This window comes from Xiphophorus hellerii, chromosome 17 (assembly GCF_003331165.1).
Source record: "Xiphophorus hellerii strain 12219 chromosome 17, Xiphophorus_hellerii-4.1, whole genome shotgun sequence".
NCBI lineage: Eukaryota > Metazoa > Chordata > Actinopteri > Cyprinodontiformes > Poeciliidae > Xiphophorus > Xiphophorus hellerii.
In genome coordinates, this window is record NC_045688.1 from 17,879,553 (window position 1) to 17,904,086 (window position 24,534).

The 24,534-nt window shown below is 41.0% G+C and overlaps 2 protein-coding genes across 6 annotated transcripts; both read left to right on the top strand.

The window, feature by feature from the left end:
- Window positions 1-868: 868 nt before the first annotated feature.
- Window positions 869-13,701, top strand: optn (optineurin). 2 transcript variants are annotated; one of them, XR_004342669.1, is made up of 13 exons: window positions 869-1,164; window positions 6,428-6,549; window positions 6,648-6,835; window positions 6,951-7,094; window positions 7,362-7,546; window positions 8,406-8,499; window positions 8,564-8,679; window positions 8,807-8,956; window positions 9,855-9,939; window positions 10,017-10,175; window positions 11,683-11,844; window positions 11,956-12,038; window positions 12,144-13,701. XR_004342669.1 is itself a non-coding variant. In XM_032589583.1 (13 exons), exons 2-13 carry the CDS (start codon window positions 6,429-6,431, stop codon window positions 12,251-12,253), a joined length of 1,578 nt encoding a protein of 525 aa, XP_032445474.1. In that variant the 5' UTR covers window positions 877-1,164; window position 6,428; the 3' UTR covers window positions 12,254-13,701. The 2 variants fall into 2 exon arrangements, 1 of the variants encoding a protein (XP_032445474.1); XM_032589583.1 differs by having other exon boundaries at window positions 877-1,164; window positions 11,683-11,825.
- Window positions 13,702-14,826: 1,125 nt separating this feature from the next.
- mcm10 (minichromosome maintenance 10 replication initiation factor) lies at window positions 14,827-23,717 on the top strand. Of its 4 annotated transcripts, none has more exons than XM_032589548.1 (18): window positions 14,830-15,087; window positions 15,669-15,714; window positions 15,793-16,056; window positions 16,160-16,318; window positions 17,263-17,403; window positions 17,499-17,706; window positions 17,803-17,968; window positions 18,055-18,222; window positions 18,890-19,006; window positions 19,086-19,288; window positions 20,238-20,332; window positions 20,469-20,582; window positions 20,664-21,116; window positions 22,645-22,775; window positions 22,870-22,983; window positions 23,071-23,216; window positions 23,303-23,345; window positions 23,426-23,717. In XM_032589548.1, the coding sequence occupies exons 2-18, from the start codon at window positions 15,708-15,710 to the stop codon at window positions 23,507-23,509; spliced, it is 2,613 nt and encodes an 870-aa protein (XP_032445439.1). In that variant the 5' UTR covers window positions 14,830-15,087; window positions 15,669-15,707; the 3' UTR covers window positions 23,510-23,717. The 4 variants fall into 4 exon arrangements, with proteins under 4 accessions (XP_032445441.1, XP_032445439.1, XP_032445438.1 ...); XM_032589547.1 differs by having other exon boundaries at window positions 14,830-15,044; XM_032589549.1 differs by having other exon boundaries at window positions 14,830-15,044; window positions 17,293-17,403.
- The last annotated feature ends 817 nt before the right edge of the window (window positions 23,718-24,534 follow it).

Sequence of the window (24,534 nt, forward strand, 5' to 3'; positions counted from 1 at the left end):
TCAGTGACACTGAACCAAACTCATATACAACATTTAGATTTTAGTTTGTTTTAATTTTAGTCTCTACGGGTCTCAACAGTTTGTTAACTGAGAAAAACACTTTTGTTGTACATTAACACTTACTAGTCATCTTTGTTCCTGAAGCTTGAACACATTAAAAGCTTTTTAAACCACGTTACAATTCACTGTAACTTTCCTTGTTTATCGTTCTGCCAATAATGAGATGGGATTTTCTTCCATGGGCCCATATTTTAGCTTGTCACACCCATATTGGTGTGTCATACTACAGACAGGAAAGACTTGGTCTGGACTGATCTATATTAAACAAAGATTCTTTAAAACGCATTTTGAGTTCTATTAATTTACACTTTTATTTATGTACACAAAAAGCAGCATTATGTACTTTTGCATTCCATGAACTGCATTATATAAACCAGCCAGATATAACTTGAACATAAATTAAACAATTTTGAACATAAATTGTTTAAAACACGACATTATATTATTTTTATTAATCGATTTTTGATTAAGGGAAACCCCCACGGTCTGTCTTGGTAAGTTAAAGGTGACAAATGTCGGGATTTCCCGTTATCAGCTGGTGTCTTGCCACGTGACCTTCAAGTCAGAGTTTCGTTGATCTATATAACATATTGATGGGCCGTTCACCAGGCGCTGAGTCGCAGTGGGAGGCGCTGTTCACTGTCAGATCTACTCTCTGGTCTTTAACGCCGTGTAGAGGAAACGGAAACCTCTGTGAAAAACCCAAGTCACCGTTCTCTGAAGTTGACAGTGTTCACAATGATCTAAACAGGATGCTTACACTTTTTTTTTTTTTTTTTTTACGGATTAGCAAAGGTTCCAGGATGGGGGAATCGAACCCAGGACGGTTCAGGGGACTATGTCCTCTGCATAATGGGCGCTCGCTCTACCTCTACAGCACGCAGCACAGTATTAGCATTCTTGTGACCGTGAGTTTGGTATTTTATTTTTGAAAGTCTCAAACGGAAACCACTATAGTATTGCCGCTCGGGAAGGTGCTTTACGGTTTCACCAACCAGACTCGGTAACAGAGGCTTGGTTGACTCATTTCGGCCCTTTTCTGAGTCTGTCCGTGTCGTCAGAACGAATAGCTGGGTTGAGGTTCGGTTCGACAGCTGGAAGCAGGTGAGTCAAAACCTTGAAACTTGTTCAGCTTTGTTGTGACGCAGTTTGGCTGGACTCGGAACCACACCGCGTGTTTCACTTAGGGCTAACTTTTGTTTTGTTTTTGGTGTTTAACTTAATTAAAGTTGCAAACATGTTAGGCTGACCTAATTAAAGTGAAAGTAACATATCATTTCCCAGTAAGAGAAACTCAGAAAAACATGGCGTTTATTTATTTTTTCGCCGCATGTTTTTTTTTTTTTTTTTTTAATGGCTACAATTTAAATATTGCTAGTTTTAAGTAGCTTCATCCAGTTGGTGTTTTTACTGCGGCGTCATAAGGAAGTTATTCATATACACTGATTGTTTACAGTGATATAATTGGTTGCATACTCTGTTGGGACGTGTTTGCTTATTTATTGTTCATTTTTGTCAAGCCAGTTGACGATTATAACAGCTTTTGCTTCTGTTATTCTAAGAAATGTGTCTCGATCAGCTGATTAGGTCATCTGCGCTGAGTCACTTAATCAGGGCGATGATGTTTTACATTATCCACTTACAAAACGCCATTGTAAACTTGTTATACGGCAACATTTATAGGTAGAGCAAATCTTGAAAACGTGTAAGAAAAATAACCTGGAGTGCTTAAAACAGGCACATGCATTGTGCATCATCAGTAGCACCGTCATTATACCAGAAGTCTTACTTTGCACTCAGGATGTGACATATTTTGTGCAATTCAATTAAGAAGCAAAAAATCGCTTAGAGGAAAAAATGTTTTGGAAAATAATAAGCTGCGGCTTTATTATGTACGTGTTCACACCCTTAAACCGCATTCAGTCTTGTTAGGTTGGTACCTGCCTTAAATTAGAGAGAATCACATTCGTCGTAGTTAAACTTGAGCTGCTCCAGCAGGATTAAAATAAATAAATAAATTGGGCCATTTGGATCCAGATGCCCTAAGAAGTGACAAAGGATCAACATTCTGTCATTCTACAAAGGTGTCAGTCAGGAGAAGGGTACACGTTTTTTTAAACAAAACAACCACACCTGGCTAGGATATTTCAGAATTTTGTGTAGATGGGTATGTTGTTCTGATGAAACCAAATTTAAACTTGTGGCCACAAAGAAATCACCAAAAGAAAACCATACCCATGGTGAAACATGGTGGTGGCAGCATCATGCTCTGACGGTACTTTTCTTGAAATGGAATTAGCCTTTTTGTTAGCATGGATGTTACTAGTAGTTCCAAATATGCTGCGGTTTTGACCCAAATGCTTCAGGTGTGTACTAAAAAGCATAGATCTTTTAGCATCCCATAAGGCGTATACATCGTTGCAACTTCTGAAATGAGTTCAAATCTAAATCTGGCAAAAAATATTGGGGAATATATGAAGGAAGCTGTGGAAAATAATGTAGTCAAACCATTTAATTTTTCTTTGTTGTGAAATATGATCAGGAATTAATGTATTATTTTCTCTTTCACTTTGCTGAAATTGCTTTGGGGTTATTTCAGATTAGGTTACTAAGTCTGCTTCTACACCTGGAGAAAGAGAGAAAAAAACATATTATTTTCTAAAAACCATTCCACTGGGCCTTTATCGAACCAAAAATAACTACTTTATGTAATATTTTGTCAGAGTGGGTATTAGTTGACACACTTTATACTTGAGAAATTCATGTAAAAGAAAAAAAAAATAGTATTTACTTTTAGAACACTCTGCCCCCAAGTGGTAGGGGATGGGACTCCATTCCAGTTTGGAGATATCACATATTTTAAAAGAAGTTTAGATTTTGTTTTACCCTGAGTTAGTGTTGAAAGGTGGTGTGTGTGTGTGTGTGTGTGTGCGTGGGTGTGTGTGTGTGTGTGTGTGTGTGTGTTAAAAACTATCAGCACCAGCAGCAGATGACCCTCTTAGCATTTTTTTTTTATGGCTAGGTTATGTGCCATAAAGAGCTAACGCTATTTAGAGCAAAGCCAAAAACAAAGTGGATTTCTGCTGTGTTGCCACAAATCCGCTTGATTTGATTTTGTTTTTTTAAGATTTATTTCAACTCTTTTGTTTGCTTAAGCCTGTGTGAAAATCAAAATAAGACAAAAAATATGAGGAAGATGACATTAAGTTGTGTATAATATTGGAGTATTTTGGGGGAACTTTTGAGCTTTGTCTACCAAAGTAGTAGGTGTGTCTCAGGCAGAACATTTTTGGGATACGTAGGACACCGTACTCACGTGCTGCAGATTTGTATCACTATAATCATCGGTGTTATTGTGACGTCTGACTAGGGGTTGAACGACTACATATTTTTTAAGGTCGACTACATCATGATAATAGTCGAGTCGATGTCGACTAGTCGCGGTGACGTCATAGTGACGTAAGCGCAAAAACCCTTCACAACTACTTGGAGGCTTTATTAGCTATTTTCACGGCAAATATTGACCCCCCCCCCCCCCCCCCCCCAATCCCCACCCCCCACCACACACACACACTCTCCCCTTCTCCTGCTTTTACTAAGTCTATTATGGAGATTCTTCGTGAGCAGTGGGGAAAAGTTTGTTGCACAAAGTCGGGTCTGACTTTTTTTTTCTAAACGCCGGCTGATGCTGATGATCTCTGGATAGTTACTATAGGAGTCAAATGATCACACTGACTACATGGTGCTTTTGGAACATCACAAGCCAAACTTGTTATGAACGGATCCCGTTTGGTTCCAGCTGAATTCAACGAAACCACCTGCTTCTCCTCCGCCCGATGCGCGGCAGGAAGCTCTGCTGACTCAGCAGATTGAACGATTTAAGATATTTTCTAGTCAACGTCAACATGATAAAAGTCGAGTCGATGTCGAGTTGACTAGTCGTTGTGACGTCATAGCAACGCAAGACGCAAAGCTTTGGAGTAACGTACAGGCTTTATTACCCGTTTTCACGGAAAAATACGGCATTTACACAGAACAGCAACAAGTGAAACAACAAAACATCGGGATAGTTTATGATAAATAACAAGTTGCTGGGAAACCAACATTCAAAAGGAAACGCACATCTTTTAGATGGCATGTAAAAACAATAAAAAGAGGTGGCACGGGGGGGGGGGGGGGGGGTAAATAAAGTTCACTCGCTGTCAATATTCTCTTCGCTAAGAGTTGTTGGGGTTTTTTCTTGGTTGACATGTAGGAAAACAAGGGCATCAACATGAGCCGGATGAAGGCTTGCCCGCTTTCTCGTAATGAGAAAGCGGGCAAAAGCTGGGAGAAAACTAATGTATTTCTCCCAGCGAGAGAGAAAATCCTCTCGCTGGGAGTGCTGGTTGCCGGAACAGCTAAATATTTTCTGCTGAGGTTTGCCAGACGGGGAAATCTGCCCTGGTTGCTGGCCCACCACTGCAGCGGGTTCGCCATGGTGGGGATCTGCGGTAGCGAAAAAAAATCAAGGATTTCTTCGGCAGCAGTGGTGCTGTGTGCTGCTGATCCCCTGTAACTCTGGTAATGTGGCCCAAAAAGTTGCAAAAAATCTTCTTCACGTCTGACTTTTTTCCCGGTCACCGGCTCACTCTGATTGGGCACGTCCTCCACCTCCTCCCCTTCCTCTCCTACAGCTATAAATAAAATAAACAACGCTAAGTTCATAAATTTTCACTTCATTTGGACATTATAGACTAAAGTTATCGTAAACTGTTCAACCTAAATGCTGAACCGTTTACAAACACTTTTAAAAACACTGTAAAACCACAAATATGCATCCATCTACATATCATTTAAACTAATGTATTAACTTATTTTTCTTGTGTCTTGTGACGTATACTGTGCTGTCAGATCAGCACAGGCTGTCACCACCGGCAATCACATGACTGCGACTAGTCGACATGAAATGTAAAAACTCGCGAGACGTCCTAGAGTCGACTAGTCGACTAATTGGTTCAACCCCTACGTCTGACGTTTTCATATTTACACTGTACTTTAAATGTGGTAGATAAGAATTTTCTAGATACAATAAATGACAGCCGCTTCTGAGTACTTTTTTTTTTCTAGAAGCAATTATACTATGCTTTTTTCCTATTATTATTATTATTATCAAACAGGAGAGATTTAAAATATGCTGCTGAATTAAAATAACTATCTGAACCATTCATTCAAAACTAAATATTGAAATTTATTTTATTATTTCTCATTGACAATATTGAAAAGCAGTCTTTTTTTCATTATGGACCATTTCAAATGTTAGGTCTAATTTTGCCGCCTGTTGGTTTAAGGTGATGGAAGGTTTTTCATCGTTGTAACTGTGAGCAAAAATGCCCCAATGGCTTCACAATATTGAGGTATTTACAAAAATATCATTTAGTTGCTGTTATGTAATACGGAAAAGCAGCATTTGTTTATTATTACTGCTGATAAAATGATATAACACTAAGATTATCATGGGTATAATAAAGTTAATGTCATTTAGTTGGACTATCTGCTCTGTTTTTGTTTTTGTCCTAACCCCCCACTACCAAAAAAACCCATTGGCATTATTCCAGCTAGCTAAAGAGCAGCATCATGTATGGGGCGGGGGAGAGACCAGGAAGCTGTGCTTTTTTTTTATAATGTTTTTTTTTTTTCTTTTTTCAAACATTAGCATAAATCTTTGTGTTCCTCTGTACCAGCAATCAACACCTAGTTGGTTAAAACAAATTCCATGTTTTCTTAGAATAGCACCGCTAATGTTAGCAACATGTTGCAGTAGCTCTGTCAAGCTAGTTCTGATTTGTTCTTTTTGTAGAATTTTGTTAACATTTTTTTGGTTTTTATTCATTTCATGTTTAGACAATTATTCCTTCTGCTTCTAGATGCTGTGTTGTTGTTGTTTTTTGTTTTTTTGTTTGTTTGTTTTTTTTTTTTTTCACTTTTGGACAGCTATGATGAGTAACCACAGCAACAAAGTATTATTTTTACAACTGAGAGTAGCTGATTAGCATCTAAAAAAAACTCCAAATAATTCTGCATTTGCTGTCTGGATGTTTAGCTTTTATCAAAATAAATAATTTTGGATTTTTGAACTAAATTTAATGGATTGGAATTTTTTTTCCAATTCAGAAGTCTTCATAAGAATTCCTTAACAAAAACATCTCTATCATTTTTTTAAATGCATTTAAGACCCAGAGCTCATTTCCATTGGAATAATATATCACAAGCTAACGCTTAACTTTTATTTTAATTGAAAGTATAAATCATCTTCTTTAGATTTCTTGAGATGTTTGGTGTTGAAGTGACGTATCGTAGCTAATCTCTGGCTCCTTCCTGTCGGCAGCATGGCGTCAGGAGGCCCCATGGTGAACGGAGACATCTCCCGCCCTCCGGGTCAGCCGGGCACGCTGGAGGAGACGGTGCAGCAGATGAACATGCTGATCCAGGAGAACCGCGACCTGAAAGGTGAGAGGTTTAAACGGCCTTATACAGTTTAGTTTCGCTGTAACTAAAACGCAGCGACGCCACGGCTGAGATTCCGCGCTTCTCATTCCGTCCACCAGAGGCGCTGCGTCAGACCAACCTGACCATGAAGGAGCGCTTCGAGGGCCTGACGGCGTGGAAGGAGAAGCAGCGGCAGGAGAAGGACTTCCTGGAGAAGCGTCTGGAGGAGGCCCGCCGCTGCATAGAGACGCTGACCGTCCAGAACCAGGAGCTCAGCAAGAGGCCGGAGGCAGGGGGCGGAGCTCAGGTCGGGACCACAACCACATGTTTCATCCTTCTGCTGGCTGTCTCCCACCTGAAGCCGCAGTCAGACTGTAGCGGGAGTCATGTTGTTGACGTGTGTCACGGTGTGGTCCAATCAGAGCGCGGAGGCCGACGCCCTGCGCGCCCAGGTGGCTCGACTGCAGGCGGAGAAGAACGACCTGGTGGCCCTGAACTCTGAGCTGCAGCTGAAGGCTGAGCAGGGAGCCGAGGAGGACTCCTTCATCGAGATCATCAAGGTGTCGGTGAGGAGACACACACACACACACACACACATACAGTAACATACCCAGTAACACACACAACAGGAACTGATTTAGTACTAATGATTCCTGCACATCCATCCAACCATAAATTTTGAAGTTTTCTACTTGGACTTTAAAAACAGACTAATAGAACTGAGGAATCAGGAAAATTATGTTGAGGAGGGGTGGGGGGGCTGGGGGGGAGCGCTATTACGACATGTAGAACTGTGGGGGAAAATTCTGATGTGTTCCCGTGTTCCGTCTCAGGACGCAGGTGTGGAAGACGTGAACCAAACGTGCGGTTCGGAGCGCATCAGGCGCCCGGACCTCAGCATGACCACGTCGCGGCAGGAGAACGAGGAGGCCACGGTGAGCCGGCTGCTGCAGTCGCTGAGGAACGAGACGCAGAGATGTGAGCAGCTGCAGAGCGAGCTGCAGGCCTGCACTGCCAGGTACAGAACCATGTGGACCGATAACTAGATCACGATATATGGTACTATTGTGATGGCCTTAAAGATTATGATTAAAAATATATATTATTACTTATTTTTTTGGTGATAAATAGTTTTGCAGGATAGTGAGTGCATGGCACAGCATCCGTAGCTCCGCAAGCACAAATCTTGTTCTTGAAAAACTTTCTCATCTGAAATATACGACGGCCACTATAGATATAGTCTGTCAAAAAACTCATAAATTTTGAGATTAATCTAAAGCATTTTCTAGAAAGTTCCAATGTTTTCCGAGGTCTTCTAGCAAATTTCTGAGATTCATTTTAAAATTAAACATTTGCTAGAAAAACTCAGAATGTTGAAATTTATCTCAGAATCTTTCTGGAAAAACTTGGAAATTTCTGAGTTTCAAAAGTCAAATTTTTTTCCACGTTTGAAAGTCCAAAAATTTCAAAAGGTCCAATATTTTCTAGAAAATTTATCAGATTAGTCTCAAGATTTTTTGTGTAAATTTACTCCTTACTCCTTCTTCTTGGTGTCACTTACTTAAATTGAATGTGATGTATATCACTAAGCTGAGCACAGCAATTGCATTTAATCATATTTTACAATTTGCTGATATTTGTTGATAATCGCTAATATAGCATTTCCAGTCATACAGCCGATTTTGTTTTTGGTGTAACATTAGTAACTCAAAGTAATCATGACAGTGATGAATCAAAATATGACATTTTTTCCGATAAATGATAAACAATATGACAAATGTACTCAGAGAAACCTTTAAAGAACTGATGAGTCGGTTGTATAACACAAAACATTGTCACGTTTCTTCTACTACAGAATGTCTGATTTTATCTGACAGAATCCAGGATCTGGAGGAGAAGAACCATAAAGTGGAGAAAACCATGAAGACCACCCAGACAGAGGCGAAAGAAGACGCTGCAAAGGAGGAGAAGGTGTGTGTGTTTATTCATTTCCTCCAGCAGCAACAGGATGTGTTTAGACTGTCCTCTGCTCCAGGCGGCGTCTGAGGTGGAGAACCTCAAGTCTCAGGTGAGGACGCTGTTCCGGGACTTGCAGCAGGCGCAGAGCAAGCTGGACGAAGCCGAAGGCATGAAGAAGAACCTGCAGGACAGGTTAGCCCGCTATGCTAGCTCTGTGTGCATCACATTCAGGAAGCAGACACAAAAACAACAGAAAGATGACGACTTTATGTGTGTGTGTGCGTGTGTGGGTGCGTGCTTGCTTGCGTGCGTGTGTCAGGTGTCGGGAGGTGGAGCAGGACGTGGCCACGCTGAAGGCCCAGCTGCTGGAGAAGCAGGCGGTGCAGGCGGAGAACGAGCGGCTGAAGCTGCAGCTGGGCAGCCTGCAGGCGCAGGGCCAGCTGGAGCAGAAGAAGGCCGACGACGACAGGTTGGTGCAGACCAGCCGCACACAAACAGGCCGTTGCTATGGGCGATGGCAGTGTCATGCTGTGGGGATGCTTTCAGTCCAGCTGGAGAGAGTCGATGGAGGGCCAGAGGTTTGCAAGACTGACCTTAAATGCTCAACCAAGAGCTGCAGTGGTTAGATTGACCTAGTCAAAGTTCAAATCTAAATCCCATTGAAAATCTGCGGCAAAACTTGAAAATGGATGTTCACAAACGCTAAGCAGAGAGTCTGATTGAGCCTGGGCTGATTATAAAAAAATCATATAACTTCTGAAAGCATGTAGCAGAAATAGAGTTAATGGAATATATATACTGTATATATGATTGCCTGCACTTTTCAGATTTTAATTGACAAACGTTGAAGTGGGAATGGATGGTAAATCTATATATCACTATAGAGACATTATCAATACTAGCATGTTCAATAGAATAGCTAATAATTTCACTTAACTCTGTCTATCCAGAACCGCACAGCATTCTGGGGGATGTAGGCAGACAAAAGGCTTTCGCTGCTTAGCCTCTCGCAGTGAGCTGTCCAAAGGTGGTGGTATCGACTAACTCACTCACTCTTTGGTTACCTAGCAACATCCTGCTGAGTAACTTGCGAAGCAGCAGTTTCATATTTGGCCATCGTGCCTCCAAACTGCTTCAAAACAAAAAAAACAACAGAGTGGAGAGAAAACTGGATAAAACAGAAAAGGTCATCTCATAAGCTTGGCAGTATTTCAGACATTTAAAACAAAAAAGCCATCATTAATTATCAATATGGAGTGATATGAAATGCTTATATTGTGAGACGTTTTTTTCAGTCCTAACATCAAGATGTTTGTAAAACGTTTTGGACTCATCCAGACGATCCTGCTCCTTCGTCTTCCTCACAGGAACAACCTGGCTCAGCTGAAGGACGCCTACACCAAACTGTTTGAGGACTACAACGAGCTCAAAGAGGAGAAGAAGAGAAAGGAGGTGTGTTTTCAGAGGGTCCCTCTGGTGTTTTCAGTTTTTCCTCTGACTGAATGCCAACATGCTTTGCTGTCCCACAGTCCCACATGGTGGAGAGGAACCTGGTGGAGGACCTGCAGCAGCGGCTCACCGCTGCAGAGGAGGCGCTGGCCGTCAAGCAGAACAAGATCGACGACATGAAGCAGGAGATGTTCCAGAAGGAGAAGGAGCTGGAAACCATCTCTGTGTTCCAGGCTCAGGTTGGTACATGGGGTTAGAAAACAAAATTAACCCAGGAAAACTTAGAGACGTGAACACACCAGCTACCATTCTGATTGGATGAATTCAGCGACCGATGATGATAAGCCACGCCCTTCAGCAGCTGTTTCTTTTCATGTTTTTTTTTTTTTTTTTGGCCTGCGAGTTCATCTCTTTTTTGCGGTAGTAAGAAGAAAATAATAACTACTAATGCCGTTTTTAATGGCGCAAGCAAAGTTTTTACTTTTCCAAATGCAGCAGCGATTTTTTTTTTTTTTACTGCAACCTGGAACAGAAAGCCAGAAAAATCCCCAAAAAATGATGCAGGGTGACAAACAGAGGCTGGCTTTTCCCAGTTTCATCCACTTCCTGCTTTAGAGGATGACACACCAAATACAAAATGAAACAGAAACTATAATGAAACCAATCCTCAGTGAACGTGTGCGCTTCCATTAAGAAACAACAAATCTCTGCCACAGTTTATCTTTTTGAGCTAAACACATCCCAAATCGGTGACTTTGTGGGGTTTTTTTTCCCCTTTTTGGTACCTAATCCCTCCATTTTTGGACTTTTGTGTCCTAAATTGGCAAATCACTCCGATCATGTTTACAAATAAAGTCCAGACTTATCCTGCGTGAGTATATCGCCCACCATCATTTGTTAGACTGACTGGTATTGGTTTGGAAAATGTTTCATATGGCCCAGGCTTAGGTCACATAGTGTAAATCAGTGTTGCCATGACGATGTTTGTTTTCTCTTGTTTTTGCCACTAAATATAGGTTTCCATAAGAAGGTTGACTATATTTAACCAATTTTGACCAGGTTTATGTAAAATCTATCTTAGAATAAATGTAACTGAAGCAGATTTAAGATAAACGCCAGACTTCCCTTTTCCAAAGGGTTTAAATATAACATGACACAGAGGCCATTTTCCTTCGCCGCTTAAATAAAACCCCCAAAAAAACCTGAATATCAGAGATGTCATAGTGTATTTTATTCATGGTTTTGGTTGTGTGTGGTTTTTATTTCCGTTTTATTTCTTATTTTTGGTTGTTGTTGTGTTTCATTTGGAATGTTTAGGATGTCAACCAGTTAAGTGTTCTATAAAAAATTAAAGTTTACTATTTTTTGAGAGGGCAAACTTCCGTTGTTATGCCGTTAGCAGCATATTATTTAAAAAATGGTCTCAAAATTACAATATTATAGTTTATCACGAAAGTCACTGGGACAATTTATTGTCCAGCAAAACGTGTTATTGTGGTGGACCTGACCATAATCTGCTCTGAAGCAAACCTTACAGTGCACTAGGGTAAGCGTCGTCCTGGCAACAGCTAAACCCAGACTCCGATTAAATTGGCAGACAGTGAGGCATGATTAGTAACTATTGTGCAAATTCTTTCCCAGACCGTTTGTTTTCCGTCCAGTAGGAACGCCTGTGACTGGATGACCTGAGTTTGTAGTTTCTTTCTAAAGCCCGTTTGACGGTTTCGGTTCTGTCCCGGCCCGCAGGCCGAGGTCTACTCCTCGGACTTCTACGCGGAGCGAGCGGCGAGGGAGAAGCTCCACGAGGAGAAGGAGCGCCTGGCCGCACAGCTGGAGTTCGTTAAGAAGCAGAACACGCAGCTGCAGCAGGACATGGACTCACTGGGCCGGTACGCAACACTCACACAGGTGACGCTCTGCTTTCAGCTCACCGAACAAAAAAATGGACTCCCTCTTGTGGTCATTTTAATCGCAACGCTCTCCAGCAGATGTATCTGATCCTGTCTTACTGTCCTCCAGGCGTTCTCTGAATGAAATGCAGCGCAGACACGGATCCACTGTATCGGGCTCTCATGGACCCGATGCCAGTCTTGTAGGAAGAGGTAAGCTGAGTTTAGTTCTGCTGATAAATCCCCGCATTTTCCTTTGACATAGCTAACGGAGTTTTTGAAACCTGAGACCGTTCTTAATGTGTGGGTGTGATTCAGGTGCCGACTGGAACCAGGGCAACATTCCTGAACACGCCTGCCCCAAATGCAACGAGATCCTTCCAGACCTGGACTCCCTGCAGATCCACATCATGGACTGCATCAACTAGACCTTCCTCACCAGGAGCACCATCAGAGTCTTCCTCTGCTCTCACCCGTACTGTACCTCCCTGTGTCCTATCCTGTAGGATCCAAAGATCTCATAGTTTCTGGATGGAAGTCTAAAGAGGCTTCATCAATCCAGGCCTGCTGTAGTTTGGGGGTTTGTGGAAAAAGTGCGTAGGAGCCAATCCCAACAGTTGGCTTTTGATCGATCTAGCTGGAAATAAACCCTATATTTTATATTATTATTGTTTTTTTGTTTTATTTTGTTCAGTTTGTCAAAAAAAAAAAAAGGTAATCTTTCTCAGAATCTATAGATTTTAGAGCAACGTTATCACAACTTGGCGCCACTGAAAAAGGCAGGTGAAAGAAAACCTTCAATTTGCCACGTATATAAAATCCCTGTAAATGTTGTAAAACGTCTCATCATAGGAGGAAACGAGTAGAAAGAGTAGGAAGCATATATGTCACGTTTAGGAAAGGTAAAGTGATCTCCTGTCTGTTCTACAGCCAACTGAAACCTGAGAGCAGCAGATGAGGCTCCACACTGCAGAACAGCATGAGCCAAAACACTGGCGTGGATTTATTTATTTATTTTCTTGTGTGTTTATAGTAAACCAAGCAAACCGAAGGTTTACATCGCCTTACATGCCATTTGCCATCTTATGGCACAATATTTAATATTGACCATAGCTGTCATAGAAATCCCCTTTTAAAAGCCAAACGTTTGGTTTTCACGTTGCTCTATATCCTGTCTCAAAATTACCCTGTAGAAATCTTTCATGCTATTTTTTTATTTTTATTATTTGACATGTTTTGTCTTGGCATTTCAGGCGTTCCATATATTGAAGCTGGTTATGCTAGGACAGTTTTTTAAAGCAAAAAAAAAAAAAAAAATCATTAATCTACTAATTTAATATAGATGTCACCTTAAATCTTTTGCCATCTTTTTGTTTCTTTTCTTTTTTTTTTTTTTGACCATAGATATATGTTTTGTAAATACGGGCCTGGGATGGTACAGGAGCCTGGCTTTGCATGAAAACATTGTACCACTTCTAGCATTTAAATAAGGTTCAGTTAAAGAATTTAAGAAAATGTTTTGGGGTTTGTAATCTCTGCGTGATCTGAGCTGAAAAGTGGGAAAGAATATAAATCTGCATGGCAGACATGTCCTACCATGTTACCAAGTATGCATCTTCTAAATGCTTTGAGATTTTATGGAGTCTCTGATCATCATTTAAGCTCCTGATTGGATTTACTGTCTGGAGAGGATGGGTAAGATGAAGGCACACATTTTCTTTTTATTAAGCAGATGAAACTCTATAATTAGAACATAATTTATATTTACCTGTTTATGAATATGCAGGAAACTCTGTCAGTTCTGTATACCTTGTAAGTTTTAAAGGTTTGGAATTCTGTGGAAAAAAAAAATTAATAAAATGAGAGAATTTCTGTCTGAGTTTTACCTTTTCATGATTTACAGTTAACAATTAGCTCTTCTGTAGTTGTAGAACTTTAAAAAAAAAAAAAGGTCAGAAGCTCTTTTATTAAACCATCCTTGAACAATTTAGCCATTTCATTTTATTAACCTGAATATCGGAATATTTTATTAAAACAAAAACCCTGTTAATGTTTTCAGATGGGTTTTTTTTTTACAGCCGTTATATTTGCATGCTCCTAGTTTTTCCTTTATTTTGAAGCCAAAGGCTTAGATATGTTAGGTAGTCATGGAGATCGCTTTATAATAAATGAGGATTGCCATATGTGACACACTGGTGACCTGTCCAGGGTGTACCCTGCCTCTCACCTAGAAAGTCAGCTGGACTGAGGCACCAGCAACCCTCCTGACCCGCTAGGGTCAAGGGTGTTAGAAAATGGATGGATGGAGGATTGCCATATATCAAAAATATATTGTAATAATGGGATTCAGCAAGAGAAAATTTGGGGGCAAAGAATACATATGTAAAGATAAAATAAAAGGGATAGAATTTTTTTTAAATTAGAAAATAATACAATGGAAATAAACATATTGAGAATAAAAATAAAGGTTTGTAAAATGTACATATTTAGGCAAAAAAAAATAATAATTAGGCTTTAAAACAGTTTGCTTACGAAATGAGAATACACATTGGTGAATGGGCAAATTCAATCAGATCCCCCTAAGCATTGTTGTGTTTGTACTCTTTAATTAATTGCATTCATCTACAGTCCAACACCGCCTCTTTTTATTCGTAAGAATTAGAAATAATCATTTGTGTTGGTTATCACAAATTTTTTAAAACATGTCCTAAGTTTACTTTAACCACGTATAAATCAATCACGTTCAAATAAAATGTCCAGAACATAATTTATTAGTAATTATTTTTTTAGCACAAAAACTGTCTCGCATCCACCCTTTAAAAAATAACTTAAATTTTGTCCCATTTATAATTTACTTTTTGTTAAGCTAAAATCGAATAAAGATCATATAATATTAATGTATGGCGGTCAAATACTTCTCCAGATGACAAAATGGTCTAAACCCATTTATTTTTCTACTCTTTTTTTTTGATGAGGCATATCACTGGGCAGCCCTCTCCTCTTTGACAACACATCGGGTCCTTCGTTTAGCGCCAGTTTAGATTTTCTTCTGTGTGGAAGCAGTTTTGTCGAGTCTGTGAATTAAATTAATATCCGCCTGGTTGGGACGGAAAGACGGTAACCAAAGAAAATAAAAGTAATACTTTATGAGGTTCTAATATTTGGTTTGGTGTCGCCGGTCCAAGCAGAGGACAGGAAACCGAGCAGCTACGAACGGAGGTAAAAGCGTCGACTTGCAGATGGAGTCAGACATGGAGAGAAAGTACTTTATTTTTAATATTTACTCTTTTTTTTGTTTTGGTGTTCGCGAAAGTAGAATGTATTTCCGGAAATAAACAGTGTTGCGTTTCATATTCATTTTAGACGTGCGCGTGTTAGCAGTCTGGATTAGCATTTTATTCCTGTGACGTCGGTGAAGAATGTAACGCAAACTTGTTGAAAAAAAGATTCCGTTTCTCAAAACTTTAACCTTTAAGTACATGACGGTTCAAACACCCTCTGACAGATCAGCTTTACAGGATGGGTCTTTATTCATATTTTTTTTACATTCAGTATTAACACAAATTGTTGATTGGTTCGAAATCTGTACAAAATAAAACAGGTGAATCTGAAACAGCCAGACATTTCACAGTGATGTAATATGAATAGTCATGTTTGTCTGTATAAATGAATTAATTTTAGAATGTGCTAAAATTCAAATGTCTTCTTCACAGTTTATAACGTAGCAACCACAATTTTTGAGTGAAAAAGTTTTTTGTTTTTATTTTATGAATTCAAAAGCTGCCATATTGCTGTCATCTCAGATTGACTGATCATTTAATTACATTTTATTTTTTATGTCAGAATTGCCATCTGAGATCAGCCGCAGTCGGCACGTCTAAAATGGACAGTAAGTATTATAAAGTTTAACACACATCAAAGTAAAGGCTTTTGGAGTTTAATACTTAGCGGCTCTTTTCTCCCTCAGGTGAGGACGACCTGGACATTCTGACGGCGCTCCTGGACGAGAGCGAGGAAGCCGGCGAACCGCAGGCGGACGATTTGGACGGGCTGTTCGATGAGGACGACGGAGACGAGGAAGGGTACAAAGAGGACGGCGAGGGGACGGACGCCGTGTCGGAACTCTTCGGGGACGTTGAGGACATTGAAAACGAGGAGAAGGACGTGAAAGGAGGAGGAAGTGAGGGAGAATCCCGCCCCGCCTTGGGCAGGTCCAAAGAGGATTTGCAAGGTTTGTCTCGCATCACTTCACTCCAGATTTGTTTTCTGCTCCACTGGGGAATTTTATTTTTTATTTTCTTGCTTTCTTAAACGTGTCCTTGTATTTTCTGCAGAGGAACTGAGGCGGATGCAGGAGCAGATGCAGAAGCTGCAGCAGCAGCTGCAGGCGAGCCAGAAGAGTTCAGCTTCTCCCAAAGCAGGGAGGTCAGAGCCGACACCGAGCCAGAACCCAGCGTCCAAACCGAGCCGGGCCAAAGCTGAGCCACAAGCAGGTAAACGTGTTGCTTAGCAACTCTACTGAGCTTCTACTACACTGCTGCTGGAGGGCCAGGAAAAAACTCATTGTTTGGCTTTTAGGGCTGAATTCAAACTTTGTTGGTTGTGATACGGAATAATTAAGCAACAATTAACTTCTTATTTATTTGCTTTTATTATTATTTTATATAATTAAACAGCAACGTTTGTTTCTATTATTTCTGTTTTCATTTTATTACATTCATAATTATGCAGCAATAAACTTATTCTTTATTTATTTTTTTACTGTTTTTAATTTTTGTTTTTTATAATTGGGCAAACTTATTTGACATGATCATTTTTATTGTTTTATTTGTTTTATAAAGAACCAACAATAAATATCTGATTTAAGATTATTTATGTGTATTATTTTTTTTTTAAATTAATCAACAAATGATTTTATTATTTTGCTTTCTTTTTAGTATTTTTATAATTAACAGTAAATTTATATTAAAAAAACATTATTCCTTTAACTATTTTATAATTAATAAACTTTTAATTAATTATTTCTTATTTATTAAGCCCCAGTTACCTGTTTTAATTTATCATAATTTAAATTTTTATATTAGAGAAAACATTTTTATTTACAGTTAATAAGCAACAGACCTTTACTTTTTTTTGTTTGTTTTGTTTTACTTGCTTAGCCCCATTACGTTTATAATTTAGCAATAATAAATTTTCAAAATTATTTTTATTTGTTTTACAACTAAGCAACAATAAACAATTTTTTTTATTTAGTTATTATGACTTTTTATATTTATGTATATAAAAGTGCAACAATAAACTTAAATCATTTTAAAAAACAACAATTCGGAGCAGAGCTTTTGAACCTAAAGACCCAAAGTAAATACCATCTGTGCCGTCAACTCTTCCCCAGTTCTGTGTTTCCTTTGGATGTTCTTGTGACTTTCTTTTCTTCCAGTTTCAGCGTCTTTATCCTCTCCGGCCACAGGGGGGAGCTCTAAGCTGCAGGAATCCTCAGACTTCCTCTCTCAGCTCAGCAACGCAGACTCATTCAAACGTAAACCAAGAGTGGCTCACCAAGCCAGAGCTTCACCTCCAGGTCACACCTTCACTCTTTGACTCATCCCGGTTTATTCAGCTCTGTGAATCAAAGCTGTCCTTGCATCTCATCTTGCGTCTATGTGCTGTTTTCAGAGGATAGGAAACCACTGGTGGAGGTGAAGATCGGCAGCTCCTTCCAACCTCTAGAGAGCACCAGCGAGCCCTGCGGTCGCCCTCTCTCGCCCCCTCCCTCCCACGTTCGAACCTCAGCGGCTGGAGAACCTAAACCGTCTAAACCAGCTGCTCCGCCTCTTGTTCCTAAAGACGTAGGGGTGGAGAAGTACTCAGGACTGCGACTCAGGTCAGAGCCGCTAGCCTGTGGTAGAGGCAGTCGTTGGTTCATTGAGCTGTGGAGGACTGAGGTCTGAACTGATGCTGTTGGTCGATGCTTCATCAGGAAGCCGCGGGTTTCCTCAAGCGAGATGGAGCGAAAGATGGCCGACCGGCGTCTGATCCGGCTGTCCCAGGTGCCGGAGCGGCTGAAGCGGGAGAAGCTGGAGGACAGTGACTGGGTGACGTTTGCCGTGCTGGTCAGCAAAGCTACGCCCCAAAGCAGCAGCAGCGTATGTTGTGATGCTTTATGTTATTACTCTGACCCCATCGACCCTTGACCTCCCATTGGTTTCATGACTCAACCTTCTCTCTGCAGGGCAAAACCTTCAGCGTCTGGAAGCTGAGCGACCTCCACAACCTGGACGTGTTTGTGTCCCTTCTGCTGTTCGGTGACGTCCACAAGGAGCACTGGAAGATGGAACCCGGCACGGTCGTAGGAATCCTGAACCCCAACCCCATGAAGCAGAGAGACGGCTACGACGGGGTGAGGTACACACACTCAGGCTGTTTTCACACCTGATAGTCCAGTAGACTCGGTTGGTTGGGGACCAAAATTGCAACATTTGTTCCATTTCCAGCTGGTGTGGTTCACTTTCACATTGCACTGAGTCAAACCAACCAAACTAATTGTTCCCTACCTGTTCCCCTCCTCGCCTGTGGTGGCGCTGCACCAAGAACCACTGAAGGAAACGACAGAAAAACCTCAGAGCAAGACACTGAACACAACTTTCTTCTTCCCAAAATGTAAACAAAAACGTAGTGGCGTTATATTTTAGCGGTTGTAGGATTTGTCTTTTGTCTTTGGTAAAAGACCACAAGCTATTTCTCCCGCGAGTGCTATATTTACATGTTTGTTATGGTTGTATTTTCCCAGAATTCTTCGTGTTAGAATCTGCTTCCTGCTTTTGGAGCATTTTCTTGTCTGCTTGACGTTCACATATGCTTTCAAACTGAGCCAGACTTCATTTCAGTCGAACCCAGACCTAGTTTTTTAGGCGGATCAGAGTTCTATTCCACATTCAAACAAACAGGACCTTCTGGACCTTCAACTAGAGTTCAATTAAAGCGGGTGTGAACACACCCCTAGAGACTCTGAAACTGAGCTTCATTCCCAATCGTCCCTCGCTGCTAACACCCTGGTTGCCCTGCAGGTCAGTCTGACGGTAGATCATCCTCAGAAGGTTCTGGTGATGGGGGAAGCTCTGGATTTCGGGACCTGTAACGCAGTGAAGAAGAGCGGGGAGCCGTGCTCTCAGATCGTTAACCTGGTAGCCTTCTGTTTGCCGCAGCTTTGTCATTCCAATCCGGCTGTCTCGTCAGATGCTAACCGCCTGACCCTCTCTGCAGTACGAGTGCCAGTACTGCCAGTACCACGTCAAGGCCCAGTACCAGAAGATGAGCTCTAAGAGGGCCGAGTTGCAGTCGTCGTTCTCCGGGAAAGCCCCCAACCGGGTGAAGGGGAGCGGGAAGGGGGGCAGCCTGAGAGAGCGTCTGTGTCAGGACGGCTTTTACTACGGGGGGGTCTCCTCTGCTGCCTGCGCCGCCTCCCTGTGAGTCCTGCTGAAACTACAATCTAATTAATGTTCTTTATTGTAAAGGTTCTACTCAGCTCAGGCTTAGTTTCAGAGCGTCCAAAAAAAAGTCTGGAATCCAAGTAGCTAAAATTACATTTTGAGGCCTTAAAATGTCTCAAATTCATTGAATAAAAGTTAGTTGACCTTAAATGCATTAATCGTGGGTCTTATATTTGGTTGTGGCAGGACTGTTTAATTTCGTACTTAATTTATTTATTCTTTTCCTCATGGGACTGTCAAACTCTTTCAGGCAAGAGTTTGAGTTGCCCGCGTTACGAGTTGAGGCAGTTGAGAATACCACTAGCTAGCTGCTAATATACCCTTGCTACCTAGGTAGCTACTTTTACATCTATCATGGGTTAGTGAACATCCATCACCAGTTAGCTGGACAAAGTTCGTTCATTTCTGTGAAGATGCAGGTCTTAAATTCCATTCATAATGGTCTTAAAAAGCTTTTAAATTTGAGTTGGTGAAACATGGATTAACCATGAATATTGTATATGTATTTTATATGATAGATCAACACGGAGTAGTGCATAATTATGAAGTAGGAAGAAAATTCTGCATGGTTTTCATATTTTGTTTTTACAAATAATGATCCAAAACATATGCCACTCTCTTCATGTAGGATATTGAGCTGTTAGTGTGTCATGACAGTTATGAGTCTGTCATACAGCAACAGTCTTGAGTCAGAGGTTTCTTCAGAATTGTTGCAACACTGACAGCTACTGGACAGCGTTCCTGCCAACAGCTTGAATGTTGATGTTTCCAGATTCTGGCTAAATGTGCAAAGCTCCAACAGACTCGATCACGCACCATGTTTCAGATGTTTGTAGTGTAAATAATGTTGAAATTTATTCAGAATTTTCTTAGTTTTTCAGTAAAACACATCTGCAGCTTCAGTAACTAGTGAAGTGTGTTGCAGGACTGCATCTAAACCGACAAAACCGGTCCAGAAAACCCTGGACAAGCTGTTTGTGAGAGGATCGGCTCAGCTCATCAGTCAGGCCAAGAAGATCGGTACGCTGCCTGTATGGTTTACCTCAGCGCTCAGCGTTTTCACTTTATGTCTTTAGTAAATACAGAGAGCTGCAGTTGAGCCGTTTATAAAAAGAAAAAATCTGATGTGAGACCTCAGTTTTCTGGCGATTCCCAGGTATGCAGTCCGGGGAAGTTTCCGGATGCTCCAACGAGTTCAAGAGCCTGATGACGATGCCAACCCCAGGAGCTCTGCAGCTGAAGAAACACCTGGAGCAGGACAGCCAGCTGGGTGAGCAGCGGGAGGAAGGATAATAATAAGTACTAGAATAAAAATAATAATACTCCTCCTGAACTTGACGTTTGTCCTCAGCCTCCAGTGATGCAGCCGGAGCTCCACTTCAGTCCATCTCTGCGTCCGACCTCTTAAAGCAGCAGAAACGGAAGCAGCGGGAGCTCCTGGAGAGCCGTCGGCACAGGGTCCAGCAGAGGGCGCCGCAGAACCCGGGCAGCACCGCTACGACGGGACGAGCCAGTCTCACATCCCCAGAGGCTGCCTCGGAGGTTCCCATGGCGACGTCGGACGCCCCGACGCTGGGCCGCGGCTTCTCCAAAGGCGACGACATTCTCTTTTTTGACAACAGCCCGCCTCAGGCTCCACCCCCTAGCGCTGTCAGCCTATCAGCCGCCAAGCTGGCCGCTCTGAAGAAGCTGAGGAGGAAAGGAGCGGCGCTGGAGAGGGAAGACCCCAACGCCGTGAAGAGGAAGAGGAGCGACAGCAGCGACATCAACGCCCGAGTAGAGAAGAATCGGACGTCCCCGAATGGTGCGTACAGAAGTGTTCACACTTCAAGGTATTATAAATTGAGTTCATCTAAAGTTAACTGATCTTATCGACCGGCTAACGATTAATTGATAAGCAGCAATTTTATTAAAAGCCTGCATTTTCCCTTCAATTAATCAATCAATCAAATTTTATTTGTATAGCACATTTCAGCAGCAAGACATTTCAAAGTGCTTTACATCATTACAAACACAGAAACACAATGCAATATAGAATCAATAATCAAAACAAAGCATTAAGTCAAGTTCCATCCATAAATTTGTAATTGATTACATTTCAAATACAACTCTAAACAGGTGGGTTTTTAGTTGAGATTTAAAAGAAGTCAGTGTTTCAGCTGTTTTACAGTTTTCTGGAAGTTTGTTCCAAATTTGTGGTGCATAGATGCTGAAAGCTGCTTCTCCTCGTTTGGTTCTGGTTCTGGGGATGCAGAGCAGACCAGAACCGGAAGACCTGAGAGGTCTGGAAGGTTGATACAACAACAGATCTTTAATGTATTGTTGTGCTAAGCCGTTCAGTGATTTATAAACTAACAACAGTATTTTAAAGTCTATTCTTTGAGCTACAGGGAGCCAGTGGAGGGACTTTAAAACTGGTGTTATGTGCTCTATCTTCCTGGTTTTAGTGAGAACGTGAGCAGCAGCATTCTGGATCAGCTGCAGCTGTTTGATTGATTTGTTGGACAGACCTGTGAAGACGCTGTTGCAATAATCAATACGACTGAAGATGAACGCATGGATGAGTTTCTCTAGATCTTCACTGAGACATTAGTCCTTTAATCCTGGAAATGTTCTTCAGGTGATAGAAGGCCGACCTTGTATCAAGATGGCCTGAAATGAAAACATAAAGGGCAAATTTTTCATAATATATTGAATTTTTAAAAAATCATTACAATTTAAAATGTTGTGTTAGCTTTATTAAATATTGACTGAATAAACAGAAAATCATAATTTCTCACAGACTAAGATATATTGGTAAAACATGAACCTGTTGCAGACTTTCAATATGTTTTATAGAATTATATTATTTTATCTACTCAAGGATTACAGATGGAAACCAGCTAGAGCTAAATCTAGTGCTAGGCATCTTTTATTTATATTTTTTGCACTTTGTCCCATTGTGACACAAGCCTTGCATTTACTTTGTAATCTTTTGGCAAGAAAGGAGGCGGTGATTTTTTATTTTTATTTGCAAAAATTACATTTGAAATTTTGAATTTTATTTTTGGAAGGTGACTATATGTAGTATAGTCACGTCCTCAACTTGACGTTTGTCCTCAGCCTCCAGCGATGCTGACGACAAACAATTGGTTCTGCTGATGCATGACCAGTATCGCCCTCTGCTGGATGCCAGCCAAACTACAACACCGAAATTGGCAGATATGTTTTAATCAATTTGAGATCGTTTTAATCTAATAAACCATTAAACATAAGTCGATTAATATTTTGCATCCTTCTTTAAAATGATTTCTGAGTACATATAGAACTTCTCCTTTGTCTCACCTGCTCAGGCGGGCCGTCCGGTAACGGGGAGGAGGAGCCCGCCCTGAAAAAGAAACGCGAGCAGCAGCGCTATGTGGAGTCCGAGGAGTTCCAGAAGATCCTCAACGCCAAATCTCGTCACAGCGTCGCGCTCCAAGCGGTACGACCAGAGATTTTATAAAAAAAATGTTAATGTTTAGCTTTCAGGACAGATCCAGATAACCGAGGCTGCTTCCTGCTTCTGCTTCCTGCAGTCAGAGTACCAGCTGCAGGAGCGCTACTTCAACGTTCTGGTGAAGAAGGAGCAGATGGAGGAGAAGATGAAGGCAGTCAGAGAGATGAAGTGTCGGGCTGTCACCTGCAGAAAGGTAGATTGTGGCGTTGCTGTTGGAACGTCTCCGTCTGTCGTTCTGGAGTCTGATTCTTTCCCCACCTTCCTGCTCCTACATCTCCAGTGCAGCTACACCTACTTCAAGCCGGCGGATCGCTGCGTGACTGAGAACCACGAGCTGCGGTGGCACGACGCCGTCAAGCGCTTCTTCAGATGTCCCTGTGGACAGAGGGCCATCGCTCTGGACAGACTGCCACACAAACACTGCAGGTAACCCCGGAGACCCTCCTCTTCCTCCTCTTCACGCTCACCCAGAACCGCCGCTGCAGACTAAACTGAGCTGCTGTCATTTCCAGCAACTGTGGGCTGTTTAAATGGGAGCGAGACGGGATGCTGAAGGTAAGACAGAACCCCCAGGAGAGGAGAAGCACAATGCATGCTGGGAGATCTGAGCTGAGGTTCTGGATCTTCTCTTTCAGGAAAAAACTGGACCCAAGATCGGAGGAGAGCTTCTCCAGCCTCGAGGAGAGGAGCACGCCAAGTTCCTCAACGGCTTGAAATGAACCACAGAGAGGAACGTGTGTTAAGCTTTTTATAATTATGTAGCAAAATTTCTCACAAACTATGGTTTTAAATTTAGATGTTTTTTTAAAAGAATATTCAGATGTTTAAGGTATTGAATTTGTAAACAGGCTGAATAAAGCAGGACTTCACAAAGTGTCATGTAAAGGTCTGTTTTTATACTTTTTAATAAAAAGGTTTACCTGAAAACTTTGGGTGTAAAAATGAGGAAAAATGATTTCTATTGTTTTTTATTTTCCTCTACACTGTCTTTTAAGAAAAACAAAAGAGGATGTTTTCATCCACTTTTTCAATTCCTCCTAAGTTATTAAATTAATATTTAATAACTTATTTTTCCCAAATTCAATTTTGTTTTGTAATTTTAAAAAATTACCCTACACTCCTTTTTCTGAAAACATATTAATGTATAATATTTCAACTAAAAAGACTTCCAATAAAAAAAATTCTCTTTGTAAATCTTTTTAATGCTATAAGTTGTTTTTGAAGGGATAAATCAGCTCCAAGGTCATTTAACAGAGAACATAGAGACGTGCTTTTCTTCTTCAAACATGACCACGAATTTTATGAATTGGCTTAAACTTGGATCATAGTTATTAATAATTTCTGAATTCTTAAGTTGCAGTGATACAAATCTAGAGATCACGGGAAAAATGTCTGCAAAGAGGGTTTTTATGTCGCTCCCCAGAAAAGCTGATAAACTCAAAATATAATTAATGGCACTGTTAAAAAAAGAGATCAAGTAAGTATAACCCTACTCAAAAAAAAAATTCTGATTTAGGAATAACACAGAAGTATAACTTATGGCAGCACAAGCATGATAGACAGCGCTAAGACCCGCCTCCTGGCTCTGATTAGTTGTGATTAATTGGCACTGGCAGAAGGTGGGGGATCTTTTTTTTAAAAAAAACCATTTTGTCTCATACCACAATGTCACGACATAGAGACAGTTTCAACAAATATGTAAAAACATTTCTTATAAGTTACGTAGTGCAGCTTTAATACTGTG